A 17700-nucleotide genomic window follows, 5' to 3' on the forward strand; every position below is an offset into this window, starting at 1 on the left:
CCAAGGGATGGACTGATTGAGCTTCAACATAAATACTGCAAAACATTGTTCTAATAGACTGCGGCCTGCCTAGAAGTGATACATGCAAATAGAAACCGCATGAAACAATTATTCTAGATTGCCATCGCGGAAGCTATTCTAATGTTGGACTCGAAAAACAGCGTTAGCTGTACCATCCCGAACTGGTTAGAATTACGGGGTCCTAAAAACAGATAAAAGAACTTTTGTGAAAAATTAAGGCGGGAATGACATAAATGAAACTTTCACTTTTCGTAATCTTGTGATGAATAACAAGTGCTTTCTCTTCATCTAGCTGAAGTCAAAAAAAGAGCGCTTTGACTGTGACGACTTGGCTATCTCATAGGTAATGGCACCCTTAATTTTAGTAAGAGGTGGCATTTCTGATTAGAGTTATAGATATTCTTACTTACGAAGATATATCTTTAGACTTATAGATATTCTTACTTACGAAGATATCTGAAAATATACACGTGTATATGGAAATGTATAATTATTCCATTTTCATATGTACAAAATCAAAAGATGCATGTCAAGAATTTGAAGCTATAGAGTCCGCTCCATTTTGTTCACATACATTCTCCGCTCCATTTTGTTCACATACATTCCCTCGACACAAGGGACATACCCTGCAAACATTAGAATAATGAGCATTTAGAGTCTCCATATTATATGGGAGGGAAATAAAGCAAAGCTGTAACTTGAATCAGACCATGAAAGTAATTGGTAATAACCAAGGTACTGTAATGCAAATAGTTGAGTCCTTGAACAGCCACCTGTGTATTTCTTTTAGCCATTTGTCAACACATGCCATATGGTACTCATGATGACAAGGCAAAACCCTGATCTTATCTCCTTCCTCATACTCTGCAAGGCAAATATAACACCTGACACAAAAACAAATCCCCATTAACAAATTTTATTACCAATGCAAATTTGTTGTGTCATACCCAACAGCAAAATAATTCACACTTCTTACAGTAAGGCAATATATTTTAGAAGTAACTACAGAAAATAGAAGGATAATCAATGCACAATATTAGGAAATTACAGTCGGAAACAACACATAATCACTAGATTAGTTTGCTTTTTTGCACAAAATACAACTGAAAAGAAAGGAACGTCCAATTGGCTACTATCTGTTCAGAAAACTATTGTTCATAATCTGAAATCAAACAAACTATAGGAAATACTTGCAGTTAAACAAAAATAACTTACTGTTCTTTTTCCTCGATTACATTGTCATTTTTCTCTGAGTTTTTGTGATTCCTAATGGGAAATGAATCAACAACTGCCTCAGGTGCAGGGAGTGAGACTAGCGATAATGAAGTTGACTGTGAAAGGGCTACTGACTGTCGATGAATCTCATCCAGTACCTGCAGATATTGAAAACCTTTTTTCTTTCAGAGATTGCAAACATCAGTTCTAAACAGGTTCAAGAAACAAATGTGCCAAGTTGAGTATAAGCTGGATAAGCCTCATCGACTATCATATCACATCAACTATAACACAGTCGGCAAATTTAAGACTCAAATTTTGACAAAAATAAAGCAGGAGATAAAATTCATTATCAAGTAGGAAAATGTGTAAAGCCATCGACCATTTGTCAAATAGTGATGAAAAGAAAGCATCCAGACCAATGAAAACATCAACATGCTAATATTTCATTTAACTCAAGGACATCCATTAAACACTAATATATTATCATCATTTCGATTCTGACAACTACCTGTACTCATACATTCTCTTAGATTTAAACTTGATATTTGATAACTAGTATAGGAAACATTTCTCTACACAATGTAGTCACTTGTACAAATTTGCGTGAGCCATGTTTTGGACATTTACCTTATTCTACAGTTCACTGGTAAATATGTGCAGAACAAATATCATAAATATGTGCAGAACAAATATCAGTGGGTGTCGCTCACCTGAGTAATAAAGCTAATTACACTCACATCCAATGGCAGGATTTCTCTAATGACTTCCTGGTTGGCCATAGTGTAATTTATTTGTTTTTCAGATTTCTTTATTATTTGATTTTTATCCACGTACTTATAAAAACCACTTCAGTAAAAGAAAACTCGTGCTTCCTTATCACATTAAAGTTTAGTTAATTAGCCACATATAGATGTTAAACAAGAGTTCAAGTTTATATCTAACCACTCTCATGTCATTTAAATCACGGAGAAAAGACATGTTCAATACTCACTCCAAGGTCTGTTAGCATGAATGCTGATGGTATTCCTGTGGGGGAGTATGTTAGCATTGCTGGAGACATGATTGAGTGCTTGTGTGTTGCATTCATGACAGAGTTTGTCATTGATGTCAACATATACACTATTATGTGAAGATTACCAGAGTTGCAGAGAAAGATTTGTTTGGCGCGGTCAACAGTCACCGAGTTGGGTTATGCGCACTTGGGAATATAATCAGAGATGTGTACAGATGCTACAATCATGAGTGCAAAATGAAATATGAAGATTTGACAGAGTTATGCCTTTCAAAATGAGTTTCTGGAAAGCGGGTGCTAGCAAAGATGGAATTTGGTTAAGCGAGCTTAGAGAATGGTCAGAGACACATTAAGGATGTTATGTTCCAGATAGCGAAATCAGATATGCAGTTTGAGCCAGCTTATGAAGTCCGTTCAACGTATTGTTCCCTGTGAGCCAACTATTGATAAAATCATTGTGGAAGTGTTTAACTGTAATGTAACGTGTAATTGTAATATCTTATTGATATCTTATATTACTCATTGTAAATTGAGAAAGCCTCAAGGCGGACTCCACACTTGTTTTAGGAGTTGGTATAAAGGAAAGATCATTTCTTTGTGGTAAATCATCATATGTGGTCATATGCATTGTGATGTTTGGTTCTGCAAACTTGAATGCGAATTTGGCAAGGTCAGAGCAGAGCTTGATGTTGAGGATATCCTGTGAGCTTCAAAGGAACTATATTGGCATAGGTTGTTGTTTAGTCAGTTTGGAACTTGGATACGATTATCCTGAAAATTGTTTAGTGATGACAGTTTGAGGCTAGAAGGGTTGGAAAAAAAATTCAAAAGAGTGGATTTGTTACGGAGTTCACAGTTGTGCAAATTTGTGAAGTCTTTATTGGAGACAATTTATAAGGGTTTGTTTGAGGAAGTAAAGATATTGCTGGATAGATGTATTTGGTGCTCATCTCTTATTTGGGAAAAGATTATTATTTTCTGAATATTATATTTTCCAGAGAATATATGGGGTGTGAAGCAAGAGCATATGCTATTATATTCATACTCCAAGGCAACGGCTATTGTCCAAAATAAATATTTCATACTAAACTTTGTTGTCTGGAATATCTTTGACTTCTATTATTATTGCTGATCTAATATAATGGAAAACAAAAAGTTTTTTCCCTTGAATATTCCATCAGGCCTATTTATTGTAAAGTTTGGCACTCATTTAAACTGCCATAGAGTATAATGAATGGCTTCTGGGCGGGCATAATGTTGGCATGAAGAATAAAGGCTGTAGCAGAACCATAATTGTCTGCAATGATTCTTTTCCAGCTACAAACAATTGCTCTCACCTAAGGATTTCCTTTTTGCAAGTGTTGGTTGCAGGAATCATCTAGAGCAGAGTCAGGCTCCATTATACTTACCGTGGGCTTACAAATGACATCAGCTCATTCTTTCCAGCGCATGTGCTTTTACTCCTTAGCATGAGCTTCTAGAGGCACAGTATTATGTATCATGTCTTCATACACAGCTGTTGTTCCTTAATACCGAGAGACTTCATGAGAGCAGTGTATCAATCTAGCAGTTGCATGGACATTTCTCTGCATAGCTACGTGAATTACCTATATGCCTGAAGGGAATTCTTCAGCAGTTCATGAACATCACTGTGTCAGCAAAACCTTTCCTATTGAATGCTTAATATTAGTGCCTGCTAAAATCTGGTATTTTGTCATTGCTGAAAACAAATAAATAGTAATTCTGAAACACTTAATATATCATGTATTGTTATTATGGGTGCATATATAACTGAATGCATAACATGGTAAAGTTGTGTTAGTTTGAAATCTAAATAATAGAATCAGAACCCAACCGAATAAGGTCCAAGTGTGTAATCTAAGGGAAAATTTCGAAGGGAATATTTCAAAATCTTTTATCCTCATTGTTGTTTGTAAATTTGTAATACTTGTCGTACACATGGCATTTCATCTCAAGTCTCGACTTGTCTTGGTTTAATTCATCCCCATCCTCTTTGATAGCTTAACTTTTTCGCTGCTATGCTTCTGAGTTCACTTTTAAACAGAACCCTCTTTTTGGAGCTAATTTCCACTTCCTCGTGTTATTTATCGCATGTACTTTCAGTTCTACTAAAATATTTTTATCATCAATGGACAACTAAAAATTGCTATTTTATTTATCTTTGTCTCTTTCTCTGCTGTTTATATTTCTCAGTTTCTTTACATTCAATAAATATTTTAAAATATGCCATTAAGGGCATAACGTGATGGTTAAGGTGTGGCACTGTTTCACCAGCCACCCAGGCATGCCCCTCCTGACCATTGAGATTGCAGGTTTGAATTTTGACTCTCCCATCAGAGGAGCCTAGCACTCGGAACTAGGCCAGTGGTCCAATGAAGCCCTCAATTAATCAAATCAAAAACAAAAATATACACACAAGATATTTATTAAAAATCAATTCTCAAATTGTGAATGAAATGTCTTTAGATGATAATCAGTTGGCCAAGTGAGTAGGTTTGTTTGTCATTCCAGTTCTAGGTGGCAGTTCATGTCACTTATGTGGTTAATTCTGAGAAAATTTCTGAAATTTCTGAAAACCAAACTTGAGTATCTTCTTATTTTGCATTTTCTGAAAAATCAGAGCCTGCTAGAGTATAGTTTGGCTAAATTCCCCTTGATGTGCCCTGAAGCTATCTTGAGATAACAAATAATAGTTTAGGCCCCGAGTTCTTTGACACGTATCTTAAGTTTGAATCCTGAACTGTGGCCAACGAGTGCAACCCCTGCAAATTGCACCTTCAAGATAACTTTACACAAGCAGTTCATTTAGTGTCCTGGCTATTTGTTCTTGAACTTATGTTTCCTTTTGGGTTCCAAAGAGGACAGATGTCACCCTTGTGGGGAATGATATATTGGTCCTAAAGCAGAAACCTTTATTTGATGTTACGATTACCTTCAGTCTTGTCATTGCAAAGCCTTAAATTAGGTTGAAGCAGATTAAGCTTTCAAAATTCAGAACATATATCTATCCCACTAAGATCACTCTCTTTGTAAGCTCTCTTTTACAATAAGATTTCACCATACAGGCAATTTGGTTTTTTACAGTATTGGCCATTTTCAATTCTGTAACAAATAAAATTCCATAGCTAGTGTGATTTCCCTAGAATTGTAGCTGTACTTCAGATCATTGGAAATCGTCAAATGTTCCTAGACTGGCACGAGGATTTCTCTTGAATGATATTTGCTTAATCAGTCACCATAGAGAAATGACATCTTAAACATAAATGTTTTAAGAATATCAGTTTTCCACAATCCATTAGAGTAAATAATAATGTTTTCTGGTATTGATTGTGTAAAATATTTTTTTCAAGATTTTGGATCACACTCCGTGATCCATCATCAGGATAACAGCAGGAAAGCTCGAGATGATCCACATCTTGAGCTTTCCTGCTGTTATCCTGATGATGGATCACAGAGTGTCACATCTTCTTGAGCTTTCCTGCTGTTAACCTGATGATGGATCACACTGCTGTTAACCTGATGATGGATCACAGAGTGTGATCCAAAACATTGATTAATAATATTTTACACAATCAATACCAGAAAACATTATTATTTAAAAATGTTTTAATTTTTTAATTGATGTGTTTAGCCTTTTGGGGATTGAAAAATAGCAGAAGGCTGAAAACAAATCTGTTAAAATCTGTGTCTGAGTGCTCAACATGATGACACTACCAGTTTGTCCCTTCTTTTGGTGTTACTGTTATCTTCATTTGAAAAGTGCTTAAACAAATGTGTCATTAAAACTAAAACACAATATAATATATATCATGGCTTTGAAATCCCATCACCCCCTAGCTTTGTTGCCTGTATGTGTTAGAAGAAAAAAGCTACGCAAAGATGCAATACTTGTGAACGACACTTGCAACACAAGCAGGACAGAGATGGTCATCTAACAAAAAACTGAATAAAGAAAGAGGATAACAGCATAAAAAGTACCACGAAGAAGAGTAGCAAACAAGATGAGCAAAATACAAAATGCATTATGTTGATGTGTTCATATTAAAACTTAAAGCAATCAGGATGCATCTTCTCTTCAAGAAACATATGGTGGACCCTGCATTATAATATGTGATGGAACTAAGCTTTCTAGATAATCAGTCAACTTTACAATGTAAACAAGAATGAGTGAGAAATGCTCAAAGCACAAATGGATCCCTTTAAGTTAAAACTATGTGTGGGATGCTCTCAACATTTCATACACGATAGACTAACATAAAAGTCTAGGAGGGCCTACCTCAAATAATGCTTCTGCAAGCATAACTATACGAGAAATGCTTGCCCGTGTACTTGACTCTTCTGTCATCACATAAGCCTCACAAGAGCACCGACCATCTGCATGTAGACCAGATGCACAAAATCTTGAATGCCCCAACATGCCATCAGAACTACCACGTAACCTTTGCAAGGCCCAAACCTACATTGCCAATTTTTTTCACCATTAATGATATCATCATATCAAGAAAAGCAAACAATCATGATGTAATCTATCCCCTGTGATTTTATTTGACTAACAATTCTCTGCACTCCTGGCATCAGGCTTTGAAACCTATTGCATCAAAAAAGCAATAAAACAGTTTTGGCTCCACAGGACTAGAAGCTGAGAAATGAGGGTGTGATTACCATTCTCTTACCTCACAAGCTAGCCTGCTTGGATAGAAGAGTTTAAAGAAATGAAAGAGCTTATACATGCACCCAGCATTCAGCCTTTAAAGAACATAGGCTGTTGACTTCATAAGGAAATATGTGAAGGATGTTTCTGGTTGTGATCCAAGCAAGAAATAACCAACCTGGGATCTGAAACGCCATCTCCTTTCCTCTGAGTCATAGCTTCGGCCAGTATTGAGTCCCGCATCCTCAATTACATCATCATATAGTTCTCCACTAAAGTCAAGAAGCCATCTATCACTTGAAGAACCAATATCATCAATGTCTCCAGCTGACAGAAATATAGCAGGAGCTAGTGTTCGTCTTCTAGAAGTAGCCCTAGTTAGAGCATCCCACAATCTCCTGCGACTATTCCTTCTTGCCTCTTGACTACTAATATCCCCAGTTGAACTGGATGTATCGTTGGATGATGGATTTGATTCATTTGATGGCCCTAAATGAAGCAAATTTCTGCTTTCTGACTCTCTCAACTCAGAGTTCCTTATTGAAAAGTTTTCAGAAATGGGCTCTTCAGCTATCACTGGCCCTTCGGCTGGTGAAGAATCTGACATCCCAGAATTGGAATTATTATTGGTGTTCTCATGCTGTTCACCTGAATTCTCAACAGCTGCAATTGAACTTCCAATCTCCACTGATGAAGACAATGCATGTTCACCTAGGGATGTTGAAAGTTGAGTTGATTCCTCAATTCCAACAGAAGACTCACCTTGCATATTTCTTGACTGCACCAAGTGAGTACCAGTTGCTTCTGGACCCACTGAAGTTGCTGACAAAGGCATGTCAGTGGTGCCAGAATGATAACCATCTTTGTCTGCACTTGACTCTCCTAAACATTGACCCCTAACTTCCAGACAAGAATCTGAGGTCTCACTGCTTCTAGAATCCCACTCCCTCTCAGAACACCCAGTTGTACCATCTCTGGATGAACCACTGCTTTGGCTACATTCACGAAGTGCAATTCCACTGCTTCTTTCGCCATTTACATTACTTGTTGCAGCTTCACTTCCATAAGATTCATCTTCTGGATATACTGTAAAGTTTCTCGGGCTTTCAGCTGGAGGTTCCTCACCCTGAAATCAGTATACACTTCGTATCAGCAAGACCCAAGTCAATAGAAAAGAAAAGAAACATCAGATAGAATTAAACTTAATTCTATTATAAAAATGGTTAGAAAATGTGCGACCTCTTCATAAGGAATATCCCTTGGATAAGTTGGGTCATATGGAAAAGGAAAACTTTGATTTGATTAATTGTACCTTAAAAAAATCCTAAAATAAATGCAAAATACAGAATCATACAAAACTAAAACTACAAGTCTACACTTCGTTTTCAAGCCAATGCACAAACAGAAAGAAGAGTAAAGGCAACAAAAAAAAATTAATAAGGTGAAAATTCAGCATCATTATAAAATGCATCCATGCAGTCTTCGAACACCTAAGAACCTTCATCAAATGAAATAGTTCAATTATGGAAAGTGTCAATGTAAGCAAAAAGTAATTGTGTCAAAAAAATGGCATTAGCTTAGGCAAAGTTCAAATAACAGAAAACATCTTCAGATTGAGATCCTGAGTTCAGCTAGAATTTAACTGCCACTGAAGCAAACTCTAAATTTGTCAAGCTGTGGACATTAGAACTCCTTTTTGCTAGCGTGATGTTTAAGCTACATTTACAATCATCAAATAGAGTAATTAAAAGAGAGATTCCACATCCAATAACTGTACTTTGTAGAACCTTAGTTTATAAGTTCATCACATGAAGCTTCCTAGTTTGTGCAGTTTTCAATCCTACTCATTACTAGCAACATATGGATCCCTGTTGTTAATATCAAGGTCACAGCGAATGTCTTCACAATTAGACAAGCATTTAACAAATGAATCAAATAAGTATATTACTATCCATCCCCTTGGCATTATTACTTAGAGGTTCTCTGTGGATATCATAGTTACTCTAGCATCTTGTAATGACTGTTGCACAAGATGCTATATGTGATTTTATGAAATCAATGTAGCAGTGGAATTAATTTCCCAAGCATGGTCAATCAAAACCTCGGAGAATTTTATTTTGGTAACTCAGAAGCAGAAGATATTTATCATGCAAAAGGAGTAACAAGGTAAACAAAGATAAAATAACTATTTAATAGAGACAGATATGATCTTAATGCTGCATGCGATATGCTAAGCCTATGGTAAGGATTATCTCAAGAGTAGTAAATGAGATCAAACCCCTCTGCTTACATACTTTGCAGTGTGTCACCTATAACTCCCAGGATAACAAAAATTAATCATGATGTCATGTTTCTTCTTGTATCAATACTCTTGAACCTAGAAATGATCTGCATCTCTTTCTGCACACTGATGTTTCATCAGGGAGTAACTGGAAAAAGGTTGTTTGTAATATTCATGCTGCAGGTACCACTGGAAACACAAAATCTCCTTTAAGCCAGACCAAGACTGGCAAAGTTTGCAATCTTCTCAACAATCCGCAGTCATTAGCAAACAAAAATACCATAATCTGAACAATCAACTCATCAAAACTAAGCCTATGTGAATGTGATTTTAAATTGCAACTGTGCTGAAGCTATGAAAACATTGCAGTTGGTTGTCTCACAAAAAGGAATTCACAGCAAGAATAGGAGTCTCACGCAGAAGTGTCCTTGGGTAAAACAGCAACTCAGCACCCCCCAAAAAATAGCAAATTACAAGCACAGTCACATTCAGGCTTGATAAAACAGCAATGAGTGAAATTGTTCGATAGCAGTCATTGTCACCCACAAAAAGTCATTATGTAGCAGCCTTGTAATTGAAATGTAAAGTCATCTGCAGCAGTTATCCAATTGCTATATAAGTTGTTTGCAGCCATTTGACAGCTGCTGTGGAAAAGCTATTTGCAGCAATTGTACATCTTCTGTGGGATGTTGTTAGCAGCAATCACACAATCGTTGCAGAAAGTCAGTCACAGCAATTGCATGGGAACCTCTTCGATAAAATATTCAAAGGCAAATAATATTGTTCTAATAGTTTCCTCAAGACAGATTGTGCAGGCCTTGAAATCTTCTGAGTGGGGAACACTTCATGCCAATAACACATTCAATTTTGTGCCAGAATGAAACACTTCTGCTGATGAATACCAATTAGCAGGATGGGAACATGAAGAGTCCATGTCGAGGAGACACTTTTTTATGCACAAAGAGCATCATAATGATGTCATGGATGGGATATAATGATTTGGAAGATAAAAATTACAAAACAAGGGAATTTACAGTCTGCTCATCATTGCTTGAGCAGAGAACTTAACAGCAGTTACAACTATAAAAGTGTAAGAAGACAAAGTTAGTGTTACATGAAAGGTTACCATAGAAGGCAATGAGTTTATCAGACAAAATGCTGAAAGCCAAATCTTTGCATTAGCTTCTCAAACTATTTAGGGAGGTCAATTCGCCATAGAGAAAAATAGGGTAGACAATCTATAGATGTTGTAACATGTTTGCAGTGTTAGAGTCACTTACAACTAAGTTTCAGTCGCTTAAGGTAGCATGTAGTGGTGAGTGTTGTAACTGTTGGTAGCAATCAATTTTGCAGGAATAAAATCAGCACCATTTTCCGTCCTGCAACATAAACTTGTCTATAGCATTTTTGAGTGTCTGTAACTCTCACTAGAAAGCTATTATGCAGGAATAAAATCAGCATTATGTTCAGTTTTGCAACAAGAACTGGACGTAGCATTTTTTGGCCTGCTATATTCATCTCATCTACAACATCATTGGTCTTGTTAGAGAATTACCCTGGGACAGTTAGTGGCATGTTCCCATAAGCTTAGATGGACTGCCGTTCCTTTTAGAGCTAAAGATTAGCAGCCTCTCTTCTCTTCATGAGGTGGAATCGGAGGAGCATTTTATTTTCTGGTGTCCACTATGGAAGTTACAGTTACTATTGGTTAACTAAGATTTTAATGGCTCTCTTTCCAGCTTCTTCCACTACTCTGATCTAAAACATTCAGCCATTTTTCTTCAAGAGATCTCTAGAATTAGGCATAAGTCAATCTGTGGTGCGCCCAAATCCACCAAGTTGATTACTTCTTTATCTCAATACATCACTGTTGTTGGAGGCTTATTGCACCCTTTACACTCTTCTGATTTGCAGTCAGATGGTTGCAGATCAACAGAGAAATCTTAACTCTAATTAATGGTTGCAGCTTTATCCTGTCTCAAGGTGAAGGAATCTCTCTCGCCTTCTTTCCATGTATCTATCATAGCATTAACTACCTCCTAGGATTATCCGACCTGGCCCTCTTAGCCTGGGACTCTCCCCAAGAAGCATTCTCAGACAGTGCATTGGTGCTCCCACTGTGAACAATGACATTTCCATTGGCTCCTTCATCATTGTCCTGCATCACTGACACAAGAATTTCAATCTAAGTTACCTGTTCGGGTTTGCGATCAAGTTCGGGTTCGAAGAACCAGTTTGCCAGTACAGCAAAATTTTGAAATGGGGTTTGGATTTGCTAGTACAAAAACATGTAAAAATTATATGTATATACATATGTATGCAGCCTAGAAGCATGAATTAAGATTAGAATGCCATAGTATCATAAAAACAACAAAACACTACAAGCTTGCAATCATATCATCGTATCAACATCAAAATATTAAAATAATAATACCGAGCTGAAGTATCATTATTATGGCTTTCAAAAAGTGGAACTTTATACTAAGTTTCAATCATCTAAATCTTCATCTTCTTCTTCATCAAAGGCATGAGTTGATTCACAACAAGTGTCAATGCCAATGGGATCAGCTGCACCAATAACATTCTCGCTTTCCAAATCCTCAAATGCTTATTACTTTTCACTGTACAGAGAGTGTGTTTGTTTGTAGCAAAGTAATGACAATCGGAATCGGATCGGAATCGGCAAGGCCAAATCAAATCGTGAATCGGCCATGAATCGGAATCCAATAGGCTATGAATCAGCAAATTTAAAGAAAAAACCTTTAAATTTAGAGATTTCAACAATTTAAAACTTATTTCATGCACCCTTTATTGAATATAACTTATATTACTAATATATCAGTCCTAGGCCTGATTTCTGTAATTGGATTTATCAAATGTATTATTATTGCTAAGAATGGAAGAGTGTTATTTGATTGAATATCCAATGTTTTAGTGGTCCATATGAATTTGAAACTATGTTGCCTCACTGTTCTTCTATATGACACCACTGATATAATTATCCCAATTGTATTTGTTGCACATGTATAAGAGCACGTATTCTTTGGATGTTTCTCTTTCTGAGTTGTCAAATCCTGACATTGTGGGGAGATTTTGAATCCTTTCCTTGGTGGGTGGAAAACTGATAGTTCTATTCCTTACTGGAGATGAATGATTTACTATTTTAGTCAAATGTGTGAGAGGCATGACTTCTGTAGCTATTGCAGAGATATGATGATGCTAAGTTTAATTTTTATTTTTTTATTTTTTTTGCAGATACAGGCAAATCGGTGATTCAAGCGATTCATGGGAAAAAATTGGCTGAACCTATTCACGACTCAAAAAATTGCCCAGCCTAAATCAAATCACCAAACTGGCGATTCAGGCGATTTCCAAGCAATTCTTAGAACTATGGTTTGTAGTTAACATCCTACTTGAAAAATGTTATAAAATTAGCTTGCAACTCCCTTCTCCTATTGAAGGTATTGTTTAATGTTTAAAATTTGATTTATTACTAGAGAGATTCCAATCAACAAATGGGTTATTATCAGCAATTGCATATACAAATGTCACTGGAATAAATCTTGAGGGCTAGTTTAATTTGATGTAATAAGTATCTGAACTTAGTAAATCTGGTTTTGCAATGTTAAAAATCTTATTCAAACTCTCTAATTCTTATTTCCTGCACTAAATAATAGAATGTTTCTCAGTGGAACTGTATCTGGTTTGGACTTAATCTGCCTCGGTCTGCACTGGTTCGGCCTGGATGAACCAGCCTGCCTGGGTCGTAACCCTGGTCAAACCCACTAGCAAACTGGATCAGGACCACAAACTGGTTCAAAGTTCAGCTAGTCTGGAGGGCTAGGGGGGCAAACCTGGTAACCTAGATTTTAATTGCTTGCCTAGATGGTCTTCTTCTAAGTGGTCTTTCCCTAATTTATCTTTTATATTTTACTTGATTGAAGAATTCTTTTTTTAAGATGACTCCATGTGTGTGTGAACTTTATGCCTAAGACGTCTTTCTTTCTTGCTATTCAATAGCGATAGGCATTTGCTTGTAGTCATTGTGTTCTTTCCTACAACAGAAAACAAATCTGAGTTTGATGATGGTTTCAGTGAGTTTCAAAACAAATACTGTGTATCCAAAGGTTTCAGAACCTAGCTGCATGGGCAGAGTTATCGCAAATTGATATCTTATCATCATTTGCATCAATGGTATCAAAGATGATTCCAATCAATGAGACATCAAGAGGACGTTTCCTGGCTGACCCATAGTATTAATGTTTGAGTTTTCACAATTTGTTATTTAACACAAATGCGAACTTTCAATTTAAGTTAAATAACACTTAGGTTATAAACTTATATGTTAAAGTTACATTATTTATATATGCAAGCTTTATCCATGTTCCATATGAATATTTAAAATTTCTATAGTTTACATGGCTGTCCCCTTTGCCATAAATGGCTTGAAAAGATGGAGACAAAGAAATACACCAATCTAACCCACCCCAATGTCTTCCCCCGGAAACTCAGGTTGCTATGTGTGTGTGTGTGTGTGTGTATGTATATGTGGGTGACCAAGTTAATGTTTTTCAGGTAAGATTAGTGAAAAGCTATAGAAAAAACTGTTTAAATTGAGCACTGCTACACTAAGGACATGGCCAAAGATTGTGATATGTTGGGGGAGGAATCAAAATTTGAATTGGAAAACTCAGGCTCAATCTCAAGAGGATTCCAAATTATCTTCAGTATGTGATCTCCAGCCTGCAGCAATTTGAATATGCTACAAGAACAAATCATTTTTTATCCCACATCAAGAATGGGATAATTCATATTTGATCCCACGAGGCATTCACATTTAGAACACATCTAATAAATATGTACTGGAGGCACCTGCTGTGTTGAAGAACACACATGCCCGATTGCAAATGAGGAGCCCCACTTTTTTTGCTTTGGTGGTTAGTAGTTGTGAGTCTTAGTCTTAGCTGGACAACATTTTTGAGTCTTGAAGGTCATTGAGGTAGAAAGTTGAGCAGGTTTCAATTTGCAAGAAAACTTTAGTTACAAATCATGGAGGGGATACTTCAAATGTTGCGTCATGGTGCATACTAAGGCAAATTTTGGATCCCGAATTAAGAAAGAAACTTGGGCAAGCATGGGGAGAAGGATCAAGTGTTGAGGAGAATCCAAGCAAAACAACAATGAATTTAGATGTCAACATGTCAGCATTCCAAAACTTAAGTCATTTTTGAGCATCAACCTTAGTGTGTAAGCACAAAGCCGCACATATTTTCACTCAAGATTTGAATGGAGCCCCAGCAGGCCTTATTTTCCACCTTGCATGATCATGGAGTCCAAGAGACCCCTTTTTTCCACTCTATGTCCAAGATGAGCCCAAGGAGATGTCATTTTTTACCCTATGCTTGAGTGAGCCCAATCTCATCCAAATTTTTGCTCTATGCTTTGACAAAAAGCGTGAACACGAAGTGATTCTCGAGCCCAAGAGACCTCTAGTTTCTGCCCTACATTAAGGCAAGTGTAGTATCCCCTGCTGGGACTATGAATAATTTATTTTATATTTCTCTATTAGGCTTTTGTACACCAAATGCTATATATCTCAATTTTTATTCTCCATCTCTTTTTGGGTATTTTAACATTTCTTTATATTCCTTGACATGAGAAAAGGTGTCTTTTCATTTAATTAAATATTAATTATTTAATATTATTATATATATTATGCATAATATATATACTTCACTTTATATATTATCATTATTAATCTAAATATTATGTTTCTAATAATTAAATTTTAATTCTCATAATTTAATATTAATATATTATGCAATAATATAATATGATTATAATAAATTATAACTATACCAATGTTAATATTATATTATTATTATGATTTTATTTATTTATTATTTATCTATTTATTTATATAGTTCTTATTTTGACAGGGATATCACAGTCCTCCCCTCTCAAATTTTGCTTGTACTCGAGCAAAAAAGACATATTCACTTTTCTTGTAGAGCATATAATGGAATGCAGGAAAGCATGAGGGATTCATGGAGTATGCATGAAATCATGAAGCATTCACGAAGAAAACACATAAGTGCATGAAAACACAAAGTAGACACATGAATGCATGAAGATGCAAAGTAGACATGATGCAGACATATAATGGGCCAAGAAAAAGATTTACAAAACTTACTTCTTGAATAGAATCCTGCAACCACAAGTGATCATTAGTACATATAAGTATATATAAGTTTCAAGAAAATGTGAGTCATGATAAACTAATCCAAGCCCATCCCATCCTAAGCCCAGGAGCTGAACTTTGACCCCCTTGGCCTCGGTGGCAAGTGTTAAGCATCTACATGAGGTGGCCTACTTAGCAAAATGCTTGCTTTGCTTTGATCTTATTATTGTTCTTAGTAGAGAAGCACACTTAAGATATAAACAAATTGCTTAGGCACCAAAATCAATGGCTTCCCTCAAGGTTTTATGGATCCAAGCCCTTGAGCCTTTCTTGGATGTGTCTGCAAGGCACTCAAGGACGTTGATCTCTACCCTGTCTTGGGAATAATTTGTTGGCTATATTTACACTAGCCTCTCCCTGAATACACCTCTGTTCTCTCTCTTCAGACTACCCTATAGGTAAATTAGTAATAGAGTATACGAGTATTAAGAAGACCGTGCTATCCTGGCTATTATTCCACTCTATGAGAATGCTAAGATGCAATGGGTTGCTTACAGACACCAAACTCAAAGGTGTTCCCTCAAGGTTTTACAGATCCAAGCCCTAAAGCCTTTTTTGGACATATCTGCAAGGCACTCAGGGTCGTCAATCCCCCTACCCTATCTTGGAATAACCAATTGGTTGGATTTACACACGCCTCTCCCTTATTGTTTTTCTGCTCTCCTTCCTAACTCAAAAATAATAACCAGGTTTAGCTTGTCTGTTAATTAAAGATAATGCTCTAATACTCTTTCTTATCAAATTTATTATTATGTTTAACTAAGAAGGTAGGCAATAATGTTCATACCAGCCACAGAGATGCAAAGTTGTGCCTTACGATCTGAATGTCTTCTATGTTTTGCCTGATGATGCTAGCAGTTAAGAGATCTCATTGTATGTAATATACACTTCTGCAGACCACATACTTATTAATTTTCTTTCTTATCCTTCTTTTGGCGTTGCTGTTGGTCTGTTTTTCATTGATAACTATAGCTAAGCATAGGTATATTTATCATCACATTCTTGATTTATTATTATAGCATAAAAAACCACCTTCTTCCAAGACTATGTAATCATCGCAGAACTTAATTATATTGATTTGTATACTGGTCACTGAGTATCTCAAATCTAATAATGATAATTTGATCTTAAGAAACTTATATTTTGCACATTGAAAGGTTACTGATTCTGATATGAGTATTTATTTTTGAAACTATGGTGCTGTCTTAGATTGATATGCAATTGCTGGCAATTGTCTTTAAGCCAAGAAGGCAAGTGCTCAACCGAGCAGATCTAAATAGATTAAATAAAAATAAGTTGCAATCTGATGATTGAACAATCGATTTTCATCTCCTTATATATCTTGATTTATTGGATGGTCCCATCCATTAGAACTCAAAAGGCATGTTTGTTCTTCACTTCAGAATTTTCCTCAAAAAATTGCACCCTTCCATAACAGCTAGCATTGCTCAAGTGATTATATGATTGTTGATTAAGCTTGCATACTAATCACATCTTTTTATCTTCAAAGTGCTATTGTCACCATATGCATATTCATAACTGAATCATAACATAATATTGACTGTCTAATCATCAGTTGAATATTTAGTACAGTAGCTGGCTTATTCTTATTGATCTTCAAATATATTCTCATCGATAAAACAGAGGGCTTGATAATATTCTTCATAAACGACTTCCTGTTAGGATTCTTTACATCTCGACACCTCATATTGTTTTGCATCAGCTTGCAATAATCATAAATCTTCATATTTGATAATAAATCAACTATGATGGTTCATATCGTTCTTTTGATTGGATATCAATCTTAGCATAACTTAATTATTAAACGTACTTATGTTGACTACCAACCTCTCTTTATTCCGTGGTTTGCTTAAACACTTCTTACTATTCTTATGTGAGACTCTGTCCATTGTATGCGATTAGCTTCAAACGGTTTCAGAACATTATAACTCCAATATTCTAGGGTCGTGGTGTTCTTCTCACAAATACAATGACACGATGATAGTGTGCTATCATCGATGCTGCTTATTCTAAAATCAGACAATGTCAAAGGCTACTGGTGTATGATTGTTTACTCGTAATATGGTTGATATTCATTGGTTGTGTTGACTCCTCCATAATGGCAGGACTCCCGATATATCAATCTTTTCATCACTATATTTTCTTAACACAGCATTTGATGCATATTCTTATTCTTATTATTAAATCTTCCTCTCTGTATATTTTCTTCCTCCCCTCAGGCTGGCCGAAACATG

At 36.0% G+C, this 17700-nt stretch overlaps 1 protein-coding gene across 1 annotated transcript in view; it reads right to left on the minus strand.

The window, feature by feature from the left end:
• Positions 1 to 246: 246 nt before the first annotated feature.
• Positions 247 to 17700, minus strand: part of LOC149551841 (uncharacterized) — a 34486-nt gene continuing 17032 nt past the window's right edge. Inside the window, exons 2-6 of the mRNA XM_089787347.1 lie at positions 7102 to 8049; positions 6549 to 6728; positions 1237 to 1394; positions 795 to 905; positions 247 to 647 (exon numbers count right to left, since the gene is read on the minus strand). Of these exons, the coding sequence (XP_089643473.1) occupies positions 551 to 647; positions 795 to 905; positions 1237 to 1394; positions 6549 to 6728; positions 7102 to 8049 (1494 nt within the window). The 3' untranslated portion in view covers positions 247 to 550. The remainder of the gene's footprint in view (positions 648 to 794; positions 906 to 1236; positions 1395 to 6548; positions 6729 to 7101; positions 8050 to 17700) is intronic.

This window comes from Cupressus sempervirens, chromosome 6 (genome assembly GCF_028749045.1).
Source record: "Cupressus sempervirens isolate cs-2001-9-10 chromosome 6, ASM2874904v1, whole genome shotgun sequence".
Classification (NCBI taxonomy): Eukaryota; Viridiplantae; Streptophyta; class Pinopsida; order Cupressales; family Cupressaceae; genus Cupressus; species Cupressus sempervirens.